The following is a 12,671-nucleotide window of genomic DNA, read 5'->3' on the forward strand; positions in this document are numbered from 1 at the left end:
TGTGCATCATGGGGGCCTCCCCATTCTGTCCTGCACTTGTGGGTGCAGGATAAGAGCACAATTCCTTCAAATCAGCAGGATAACCAGCTGGTCAGAACGGGCACCAGCGGAGTCACCTGAAGGAAAGAAGCCCAGTGGGTAGCTCAAGGAAGGAGCCTCCTGAGTGTTTGCATCATTGTCAGTTGCTGTGGGCCTGGGAAATCAGGTCCCCAGGCTAGCTGACCAGGTGACCAGATGGTGGCTAGCCAACAAGAAGACAAGTTGGTACTTAGCTGACCAAGATAAGTGGAGTGCCAGCTGGCACAGCTGACTTTGGTCTCCTCCATTCTCTCTGGGTTCTGTAAGCCCCCACTTGGTGGAGGCTTAGTAGTCAAGAAAAATAACTTCCCAGGTTGGCATAATGGGAGAGGGTAGTTGGCTGTAGGGGCTTCACCTCCTTGGCTGCCCAGGCTCGGACACCAGGAAGATGGACAGCACTAATCCATGGCACCCTCAGACAATGGATTGGAGGGACAGTCCTTATCCAGGATATTGAGTCTGTAGACTGGAGAGGCCTATTGTATCCCTCTGGGGTGTGGCCTGGAGACAGGTACCCATGTAGAGGCCCAGCTACCGGGTAGATCCCAGGTCTGGGTGATGTCATATTGGGGGGAAGTAAGGGGTTCCTGCAGGCTAAACAGTTGCAGTGGTCCCACTGAAAGGCAGGCAAAGTCAAGGCATTTCACTGAAAGAACCATTTCCATCAATCTAGGGATCCAGGCACTGGGCAGGGCCACCTTCCTTAGCCAGGGCAGCGTGGCGTTGGACAGAAGAGAGGATTTTGGGGCTCCTGTGGGCTGAACAGCTTCCAAAATTCCCAGGGAGAGGAGGGCAAAACGACGGCTTTTGCCTCGTAGCCCCGACCTGATCTCCACAAGCCAGGTGTCCAACCACTGTGCAGGACCATCTTCCCTATTTGGGCTGGGATAGCTTCGTACGGAGGCCCAGAAGTGGTTGGTGAAGCCATGGCTTTCACCTGGGAGGCACAGTCCCCGCAGGCTGCCCAACGCAGTGTGGCTCCTGACCGGCAATTGTTCCAGGATTCAAGTTGTAAACCAGTTAGCTTGTTGGCTTTGTTATTGTTAACTTCGGTTTATATAGCGCCAACTCACCGGCAGGTCTCAAGGCGTTGTTTTGGAAAACATGTCTCCAGTCATGTTTCAGTCACAAGTTCAAACCAGAAAAATATATTGTGCAGCGAAACATGTCACCAGTCAAGTAGGCCTAATTTGAATTACCCTCAGGTCTACTTATGAAATGTTGGTTAACCATGGGATAGAACTGTTATTTGATTGACTAAATGTGTAGTGATGTTGATACATATCAGAAATATTCTTTGGAAACATTTTGCAGAGATTAAGCAAATGTAAAGGTAATTACATGTAATCTCAATTTAATTGTTAACTACTGAAAGGTATTCAGACAGAATATCGAGTTGGAAATGTCCACTTACACAAATATCAAGTTGGAAATATCATGACACAGAAATGTAAGAAATATTGTTTTACAAAATATAGAAGTCATTAATATCGTTTGAAAATTATAGTTGTTGAAAATATCGATTTTTTAATTGGTGTTATGTATTTTGATTTATATTTTAAATGTATGTGTTTTTTTTGTATAACTTGTTTTTTAATATATGTGTTACATGTTTAGCTGTTTTATTTTAAGTAAATTTTGCGTTTTTATGGTCCTTAGCGAGTTGTGGGCTTATAGGGTAATAAGTTGTGAAGTAATTTGATATTAATACATTAATGATTATATTTCATTTATTAATATTATTTAATTGGGATTTTATAGTGTTAATTGTGGGAAGTCATTTATTTGTAAATAATTCTTAATTGGTTGTTTATTAAAATTGATTATTTAATTGGTAATTATTATGGCAATTGTGTATTTTGTTTTAGGTGCGTGTTGTGGGGTTTATAGGGGTAAAGGGTGGGAAGTTATTTATGTTAAATTAATTTATAATTAGTTGTTTATTAATATTAATTAATTCTTTGAAAATAAAAAAAGACAATAGTATAATTATTTTAGTTGATCATTAATATTCATTAATAATGTATATTTAATTAGGGTAATAGATTATATTTTTTTGTGTTTTGGTTTTACTGTTATAGGGGTACAGCACGGGGTGTAAATTAATTTTACTTACTTTATAATTAGTTGTTAAATACTATTAGTTTCTTAATTGAAAATAAGTTTTAATTATATATATATATTTTTTTAAGTTTAATTTTAGCTGTGGGTTGTGATGATTGTAGGGGTTAAGTGAGGGAAGTCAATTAATTTGTTTTTTTAAATAATAATATTTCTTTAAATGGTAATTAATTATGTTAAATAATGAAGTACATTTTTAAAAAAATGTTAGACGTGGGTTGGGAATTGTGTGGTGTTATGGGTGGGAAATAAAAAAAATGTATGCAATAATTAATGTTTTTGTTTCTAAATAATTTCTAATTAAAAATATTTTTTTGTTTGGAAGTTATTTTTTATTTTATTTATTATAATATTTGTAGGCATTTGTCATATGTATTTAACAGTATAATAGGTTTTTTAAATATTACATATATTTGTAGTTTAATTGTTAGTATATATTTAGGGCTGGGCGTAGTTTGCAAAGTAGCGCTTCGCGAAGTGCACTTTGCACTACGCGAGCTACGCGAAGTAGCATGTTCGCACTGTGCAAGATGCTGTTTTCAATGATTGCACAGTGCGGACAAGCATCCGGCACTGTGCAATCATTGAAAACGGCATCTTGCACAGTGCAAGCTGTAGTTTTCTGCTGCTTGAGGAGATTTTTCCTCGAGCAGCAGCTTTCTCAAAGCGCACTGGTAGTTTCTCATTGCGAGCGGTCCCGAGCATACGCAACCACTCGCAATGAGAAAACAGACCTCCACGCATTGAGAATCTCGCAGGGAGGTTTATTTCCCATACTCGCGATCGTCAACTTGATGTTGCTTATCGCGAACAAAGAAAAAGTCTCGCCAGGATGTCATTTTGCTTGCTCGCGGTCGCCAACTTGACTTTGAGGAACGAGAGAAAGCAAAAAATGACCGCTGCACTATGCTACGTTACTCTACGCGTGTTTGCACTGTGCTACGTGCAGCTCGCGTAGTGCAAAGTTGCGTAAACTTCACAAACTGCGCAAGCGTCGCGTAGTGCTTCGCCCAGGCCTAATATTTATATATTTGTTCAATTATTTTGTTTTTTAAATATTTTGTTTGTTAATATTTTGTTTGTTTTCATTTTTGAACTGATTCGAGTGAGAACATTAATTGTTACCCCACTGCAATCTAACACTTTCCCTACTGCTGCAATCATTGGAGTTGGAATAGTCATTTTTATTCCTCAACTTTCCAACACTTTCCCTACTGTTGCACTGACTGGAGGGTGAATCGTTAATGTTACCCCTCCGCACTCCAACACTTTCCCTACTGTTGCAGTGACTGTTGTGATAATAGTAATTTGTACCCCTCCGCTATCCAACCCTTTCACTACTGTTACACTGACTGGAGTAGTAATAGTACATTTTACCCCTCCGCTATCCGGCACTTTCCCTACTATTGCATTGACTGGAGTGTGAAATTTAAGTTCGAAGATTTTTAAATAGTGTCATATTTTCATTTATAATTAGAATTTATGTTACTGGAACACACATATATATATATATATATATATATATATATATATATATATATATATATATATATATATATATATATATATATATATATATATATATATATATATATATATATATATATATATATATCCAGAAAGCCGCGTCTCCACCCAGCGCGCAGAACTTCGCAAAGGAAAGGATAGCACGGACACGGACCAGGTAAGTGCTGGAATTTATTATATATTTATTTATTATATTTATTTATTTATTATATATTATATATATATATATATATATGTATATGTATATATATATATATATATATATATATATATATATATATATATAATCTATATTTTGTACAACTATATTTTTTACATCAATATTTTTTTCCTGATATTTTTGTACTTACTTGTTTATATGGAGTCGATATTTTTGCATTCTATATTTTTTCCCTGATATTTTTTTCATCCATATTTTTGTAGTCGATACTCTTTCAGTGAACCCTAGAAACTTTGACGTTTGCCGGAGGTGTTGCAGAACATATACATCTTGAGTGGGGGCTTAGTATAGGAAATGAAAAACGAAAATATGTGGAAACTTCTCATTGGGACACATGAATGCAAAAAAAGCTATGCACAGTTTACAATCACGAAAATATATAACATTGTAATCAGAAAATATAAAGATAGAATCTGCATGTTTAATGTCACCAATTCACACCTTAGATTTTGATCTAGCAGTGCATTTGATGTTTTAAAGCTGCATTGTACTTACATTCTGCATACTTCTGAAGCTGTGAGAACTCTGCAGGGCTCAGATTGACCCAGTTCTCGTGATTGGTCATAATGAGCCTGTATTTCCTTTTAACAGATAGAATGAATGTGGTGTATGACTCCAGTGGTAATTGAATTATTGCACTTCCGAGACTCCAAGTATTTCGACGGTCTGTGTTCAAAATTACTTTATATTCTGGGAGATGACATTATTTTCCACATCTTTGATGAAGGGCGTTTTTTTCATGAGACAATTCAAAATGTCTGAAAAAAGACAAAGTAGGACATGTGGATTATTTTCCGTGAGAATACACATATTTTGAAACATCTTTACAGAAACTGTCTATTTGATTTTGTTCCTTTTGTTATAATTTGTACTGAGCTTTTGCTTAACATAAATGAAGAGGTTAATCATAAAATGTATGGATAAAGTACCCTCTGGCATAATAGGTGACTGGGTGCACCACAAGTCACACAGATTTCTATTATAAGGAAATTAGAGATGAGGGATTATATAGGGATTGCCGATTAAAGTTCAGTGGTAATGAAAGGTTCTCCAATTTCTGCAGAACTTGTAGAATATTCCTCATGTTACGGAAGCTATTGTGGAAGAAAATTTCACTTATGAGCTCTCAAGATTTATCACTAACTCCAGAATTTGGAGGAATGTTCCATTGTCACCCAACACTAGCTGTGTGATGCAGAATACAGAGTCCAAGATCCCACCATCCTTTAGCAAGGAGACCATCTGAGGTAATTCATAAAAAGAAGGCTTCACTCTCTGCCCAGTATATATATTTGACCCCAAGACAGGAGGCCCTGCCCTTGTTTATGTTTCTAATCGTGCTAGCTGCCAACATAGGAGGCTGAATAGAAGTAGACAAAAAGTTGTCATTGAATGTGCTCATGTTTTTATGAATATCTTCCTCATAATCTTCTTCAAGAGCCTTTGACATAGCCTACCATTGTTAATGCCCCCCCCCATCAACCTAACCATATATAGATGCAGGGTATATACAAATTTAAATTCTACTAGCAAACAAGAGAAGTAAAGAATAGGAATGAAAAAGAAAGCATTGTGGTAAAAACACACGGGGTATTCAATACGATCTTTCAAATAAACTGATCACAACAACCGCATTTGAAAACAGTGAGCCATTAAGTTCAAACTGGAGTTCAGTGAAGACATGCTCACCTCATGCTACCCTCAGCAGACTCCCCCATTCAACAGAGCTGCATGAGCGACTCAGAATATGAGGGCATGCTGATAAGTGGCAAAAAAATAATGGGGAAAGGAGGCATTTAATTGGAAACACACACATGTATGTTATTGTTGGACTTTCTTCAGGGTCATCCTCAATCTTTTTGCCTTTATCCTCCTGTTTTTATAACCTGGTTTTGTTAGCTTTTAGTATTCTGTGCACTTTTGCCACTGCTACTCGGTGCTCAAATTTCTGTGCCCTCTCCTTAAAACATGGTAAAATTGGCTTACACCCAGTTGGCACATTTAATTTACTTGTAAGTCCCTAGTGAAATAGTACTACATGTACCCAGGGTCTGTAAATGTAATGCTACTAGTGGGCCTGCAGCACTGATTATGCCACCCACATAAGTAGGTTTTTAAAGGTCTCAGGCTAACCATTGCAACCTGTGTGTGCAATTCCAAACTGTCCATTTGACTTGGCAAAATGACCCCTTGGCAAGTTTTAAAATCCCTTTTTAATGCATAGAAGTCACCACCTAAGGTAGTCCCTAGGTAGCCCATGGGGTAGGGTGCTTTGTAATTAAAACGTTGGACATGCGCTTTTAAGTTTCACATGTCCTGTAGTGTCCTGGTAGTGAAAAATTCCAAAATTAATTTCACTACTACAAGACCTACCTCTTCCACTTATAACATTAGGTTGCTTTATTACATTTAATACATGCCAACATTTGATTGGTTCGAGGTACCATTTCATGTTTGATGTCCGACAAATTGTGTAATTCAAAATCCGCTTAAACGGTAAAGTCGGATTTTAAGTTACCATTTTGAAACTGTCACTTTTGAAGTGTTATTTTTCTGCCCTAACTATTTGTTACCTGCAGCCTGTTCCTGTGTTACACGACTGTGTATAGTTGGACTTTGTTTATTCCTACTGAACAGCCACACAATAGAGGGATTAGGTGTGCCTGGATGGGCACAGAACGGGGAGCAGAGCTAGGCCCAGTTCCACTTGCAACTGAATCGTCTGTACTCTTCCTTCACACAAGGGTCTTTGCACCACCGCCTGTTTGGCTCCGGGGAACGGGAGGCAGGAAACTACCAGGACATCAAATGGAAAACTTCTACTTTAAAGGAGTCACCAGGTATAAAATAAAGACCCTCAAGTCCACTTTCCAGTACACCTCTGGACCTGGGGAAGACTCAGATGCATCTAGATGGATTACTACTCTGCTGCCCTGCTACCCTCGTGCCATAGGGTGATCTTCCCACAAACCTTTTGCCTCTCTTCTTCCAAATTGCTGAACCTATCGTTGTTGGTTCTAGGACTCTGTGCACTTTACCATTACTAACCACAGCTAAAGTGCATGTGATCAGTCCCCTAAGCCTGGTTAAGATGGCTTATACCCAAATCGCATTTATACTATAAATGTATGTGCGTTGTAGAGTGGTATACTATAGACCCAGGGCCTGTAAATAAACTTTTACTAGTGAGCCTGCGGCACTTATTGTGCCTCCCACGTAAGTAGCACTTTAAAACATGATCTCGGTCTGCCATTGCAATCTGAAAGCAGTAATAAACTGCCATGTCCACTTGGCATTTAAACCCCCTTGTCAAGCCTTAATCTCCCTTTGTATTACATATCAGTCAATGCTATGGTAGGCCCGAGGTACTGGATAGGGCAAGGTCCAGTGCAATTAAAAGATTGGACATATACTTTTAAGGATTACATGCCCTTGTAATGAAAAACTCTTAAATTCATTTTTCACTACTCTGAGGCCTACCCCTCTCATAGGATAACATTGGGGATTCCGTATTTCATTTAGCAAGCTGCTAGTTCCAATTGGGAGCAGGTAGCCATGTCATGTTTGGTGTCTTTGGAATTGTAATAAAAAACCATGTCTGTTGTTAAAGTTGAGTTTTTCTTACAATTTTAAAAATTCCACTTTTAAAAAGTTGGTATTTTCCTGCCCTTAACCCTTTTGTATATGTAGCCTGTCAGACTTTGTGAATTCCTCCTAGACAGTCATAAAATAGAAGGTTTATGCATGCCTGAATAGGCTGTCTGCTGGCAGTATGAGGGGTGGGGCTGAGCGCAGCTCCACTTTCAACTGGATAGGGAGTAATCTGCCCTCACACAAATGACCTATGGCCTCCTCATTGTCACTGCAGCCAGGTTGGAGCCAGTGCAGAGTGAACGTTTCTCAGAGCTTTCAGATCCAGGGCACCAGGTTATAAAGGTACGTCCTCAGACACCAACACTTCAGTACACTTCTGAGCCTTTGGATGCTCTACCCTGAAGAAGCACTGCTGTGCTGTTGAAATGTAAATCCGTATTTATAAAGCGCAAACTACTCACCTTTACGGATCTCAAGGTGCTGGGGGCTATCATAGAAATTAAGTGAGCTATTGCCCAGAGTCACTTGGTGCTAGGCTGAGCTGCTGCTGGAGCATGGATCGAACCGTGAACCCAGTGCTCCGAAGTCAGCTGATCTGGCCGCTGCACCACACCTTTCAACTGAAATGACTGCCACTCTGCTGTACTGTGAACCTGCTGCTGCCTTGCTGATTTGCTGCCTTTCTGCCCTGCTACCCTCTTGCTTGGCCTCCTGATCGGAAGACTAGGACTCAAAGTAATAAAAATTACCGGTAAGTAACCGGGGCATTACCTCCTCGTCCGTCTTCCTCACCACAGTAATTACTAATGAGCAGATACCTAAACAATATCAACTTCATGAATAGGAAACACAGACAACACACCAAAGGCATCACAACAAAAAACATCAGTGACAACAACAGAGAGTGACACCTCTCAAGAAACTACTGAATATGGAAACAAAAGAGGCAAAGGCAACAGAAGCACCAACCTCAAGCCGGATCGAGAAAAGAAGGCATGAGGTGAAGTGGCAGTCCAGTAAAACACCCATGGAAACAACCAGAAAGGCGGTCCAAGAAACAGCCACAAAATGAGTAGAACGCCCCTGAATCGGATGGGAGGGAACCACCAACTGAAACAGACACCAAAAGGAGAGCCTCCAAAAACCACTGATAGAGAGCAGAAGAGATGGCAACAGACCCCAACGGAGTAGTCAAAAAGACAAACAATAGGCCACCACAGAAAAAGCTGCTGTGCAAGGCAATAATACACCAAGGCACGCTACACAACCAAAAAAGTGCAAAGGAGTAAACAGGAAGTATCAACTCCGCCAACCGACTAAATAAAGAGCACAAGCAAGCACAAAAGAAGGAAGGACACGCAAGAGCATCCAAACCTTCAGAATGCCAAAAACAGCAAGTGCCCCAACTGCACCTGACCAAAGGGAACCCCTTGCAAAGTACTCAACACCACAGAAGGTCCCTCAGGGAGGAGACAACACAGGACAAGGGTGTAGAAGTGCCAGAGATGCGAAAAGAGGAGACATCAAAGGCCCCACAGGTACAAAAGGGAGACCAAAAGAAAAACTCCAAAGGCAGCCCCCCCGAACATGGGGGGCAGAAAGGGCCAAGCCCAAACAATACTGACCCCAAAAAGAACCAGGACCCGATCAGGAGCCAAACCATAGTGCAGACACCAAACAGCAAAGGAGACCCAATGTGTAGTGAAAGACAACAAGAGCAGAGGGGTGCCCTCACAGCAGAAAAAGACCCGCAACCCCAAATGAATAATCATTCAGGAACAAGGAATACAGCACAAGAGCCAACCCAGAAGGAACACAGACCTGAACACCGGAAGAGGAACCAGAGGGTCCATGAAAAGGAAACAAAAGGAACGACAACCTCCAACCTGGACGAAATGCCATCACCAACAACAGAGGAAACCACTGGGGGTGAAGCCAACCCGGAACCAAAGAGGCACAAATACCCCATCACACCCAAACCACAGCACAATCGCCGGCACCAGGGGAACAGAGGAAGGCAGACAACAGGCCCCTCGGCCACTGGAACAATATTGCATCCATCCACCAAGCTCACAGAAAAGGCATAAATGAGTAGTAACAACGGAACGTGCCAGGACTGAAGATGCAAACAGGTCTACCATCGGACACTCAAAACACCACATCAGGGGTCTCCAAACCGGTCCTGGAGGGCCGGATCCATGCCAGTTTTTTAAAATAACTACATGTATCTCAATGGGGATATCCCAAAAATCTGGCATGGATCCGGCCCTCCAGGACCGGTTTGGAGACCTCTGCACCACATCAATGGCTGGAACATCATCCGGAACAGACAAAAAGACCCCAAGGAGGGAAAGAACCCAAACAGACAGACCGCCATCACATTCCCCCGGATCGGTAGAGAAACCGCTGACAGGGAGGCCAACCACGACCCCGGCCCAGGCCCGGAACCATAGAGGCGACAGAGGAAACCAAGGGAAGGAACATATTAACCCTCCCAATAGAGAGAAGCAGAATATGACAACATGACAACATGACAGTCAGTCTGGACACCAACATGGCGAACCTGCAGCAAGGCCGGTAAACGTCAATATCTTGTATAAACACTCTTAAACTAGGACAGGAGAAAAAAATATGTAGACTATCTGCGAAATCAGCGTTACACCTAAAGCATTTGCCATCAAAACCTCCTCCCCATTTTGCCATTTGTTGTGGTGTATAATATAAGTCAAATAAGGTTTTGAAAAACTGAGCTTTTAAATTGGCTGACATCAAAACTTCTTTAGAGAGTAAAATCAGATTTTCCACATCAACCTCAGTGTCCTCTGCCTATTAGCCCATTTTGCCCTTATCCTCTCCAGATCATCGGATTTCTCCTCCGTAAGCATTCTATACAGCATTCCTATCTTCACCTGGCGAGCGATTCCCTCTACTAATTAATGCTTTTGTAAACTTAGTTTATGTCTCAAAAGAAAATCCCTTATTTGTAAAAAAATTTAAAAATAACTTCTGGGTAAGCCGAACTCTTCACTCAATTCCACAAATGATTTACATTTACCATTCTCCCCAAAAAAATCCCCCAAACGTGCCACCCCCTTTTTTTGCCATTTCAAGGCCATTCCATCAGAAAAAATCGTAGGCAATAATCTTGATGCGGTAAAGGGAGTATAGTACGCCAGCTTTCCAATATCTATAGTGCGGGTCAACCATTTCCAGGTCTTATGGGCTCCAATCAATACCTTAAATCGAGTCCGCTTGTAATAATTGCCATCTATTTCATTAAAAAAACATAGTCTCGCATGTGATCCAATCAGGATCTCAAATATAGAAGGATGATTATACATAAGTTCTGTGGACTCCCCTATTGTCAGCATTCTCATTCTTAACAAAAAGCAGACTAAATAATAAAGAAAAAAATCAGGTACTCCTAACCCTCCCCTTTCAGGTGGTAACATCAAAAATGTCATAGCTCGTCTTGGTTTACCTGGGCTCCAAATAAATTTCCCACAAAGTGATTGCAGAGCCTGTAGCTTGGGTTTTGGAAATTCCAAAGGAATTGAACGAAACAGGTAAAGTACTTTAGGTAATACATTCATTTTTATGAGGTTAGTCCGTCCAATAATAGTCAAAAATAGACGATCCCATCTCTCAAGCGAGGCCTTAATTTTAACAAATACATTGTTCGAGTTTGCTTCAACCAATTCAGACATATTTGTTTTGATCAGTATCCCAAGGTAAGTAACCTCCCCCACCACTCTATCATCCTCCCAAGTTATGGCTTCTGAGCATAAAATCTGAGTTTTTGATACATTAAGTTTGTAACCAGTTATAGTTCCAAATTATTTAGCCAACCTTTCAATCTCTGAATTAGCAGTGTCTGGTGTATCAGTTACCACCGCTATATCGTCCGCATAAGCGAACACAGAAAAAGAAAAATCAGATACTGTAAAGGGGGGGATTAAGGGGTTCTGAGTTAATTGTTCAATAAACGGGTTAATATATAAAGCAAATAATAACGGAGAGCATGGATAACCTTGGCGGGTCCCTCTAGTAATGTTAAAAGACTCAGAGAGCGTTCCCAATGCTGATATTTTTGCCGTAGGTTTAACATATAATGTTTTATTAGCATTGATATATTTATGTCCAAAACCCATTTTCGCCATTAACATCCAAAGATACTCCCAACACACACGATCAAACGCCTTTTCTGCGTCTAACAGAAAAAGCGCCAACTTCCGCTTATTTACAGCCGCCAAATCAATCAACGTAATTACTTTGTTAATATGATCCACAGTACCTCTTTTAGGGATAAACCCATGCTGATTTCGTGAGACTAAAAAGGACACAACTTTAGATAGTCGATTGGCCAAAATCTTTGAATAGATCTTGTTATCCACATTCAATAAGGATATAGGACGATAAGACCCAACATAGTCCGCAGGTTTACCTTTTTTACAAAAGACTGCAATAGTTGCATCAGACCATGTAGTAGGAGGATTCCCCTGTTGTGCGGCCAGAACTACTTGCAGTAATTCGTCCTTTAGGTTACTAAAGAACAATTTGTATACTTCTGCAGGAATTCTATCTGGTCCAGCAGCTTTACCAACAATAAGAGTCTTCACTGCTACCTCAAGTTCTAACATAGTTATAGGTAAATCCAGTTCTTTTGCCATTAGGGGTTCTAATACCTTCAAACCAACCTGTAGTCTATCACCCCATTGTCTATTTAAATCTAAGCTGTCATCCCTAGAATAGAGTGCCACATAAAAACTTTGAAATATTCGAAGAATACTTTCTGGTTCTGAGTGCGATTTACCCTGATCGTCTATCATTGAACTAATATTACAAGCTGTCTGCTTCATTCGTAGTCTTACCGCTAATCTTTTACCTATCCTCTACCCAAATTCATGACTTAACATTTTGGAGGTTAAAAATCTCCTAGCAATTTCCATATCCCAAAAACCCAGGATATTGGTTCTGGCCTTAGCCACCTCATTTTCGACATCCCATAGCTCTTTTTTACCCTGTGCAACCTCCCTAGTTAACAAAAGTTCTGCTTTAACCAGAAGCTCATACAATTTATCAAGTTCATTTTTTGATTTTTTGCGTTGCCAGGATGAAAAACTAATGCACT

General features: G+C 40.3%; 1 protein-coding gene across 3 annotated transcripts in view; it reads right to left on the reverse strand.

Moving 5' to 3' along the window:
- Positions 1-12,671, reverse strand: part of DGKB (diacylglycerol kinase beta) — a 1,765,597-nt gene that overhangs the window by 1,521,048 nt on the left and 231,878 nt on the right. For 2 of the 3 annotated variants that reach the window (XM_086941963.1, XM_086941961.1), the window contains exon 2: positions 4,442-4,704. In XM_086941963.1, coding sequence (XP_086798089.1) covers positions 4,442-4,511 — 70 coding nt within the window. In that variant the 5' untranslated portion in view covers positions 4,512-4,704. Of the gene's footprint in view, positions 1-4,441; positions 4,705-12,671 lie in introns of those variants that run through there. The other variant, XM_086941962.1, reaches the window with a different exon arrangement.

The sequence above is a fragment of the Lissotriton vulgaris genome, chromosome 10 (assembly GCF_964263255.1).
Source record: "Lissotriton vulgaris chromosome 10, aLisVul1.2, whole genome shotgun sequence".
Lineage (NCBI taxonomy): Eukaryota > Metazoa > Chordata > Amphibia > Caudata > Salamandridae > Lissotriton > Lissotriton vulgaris.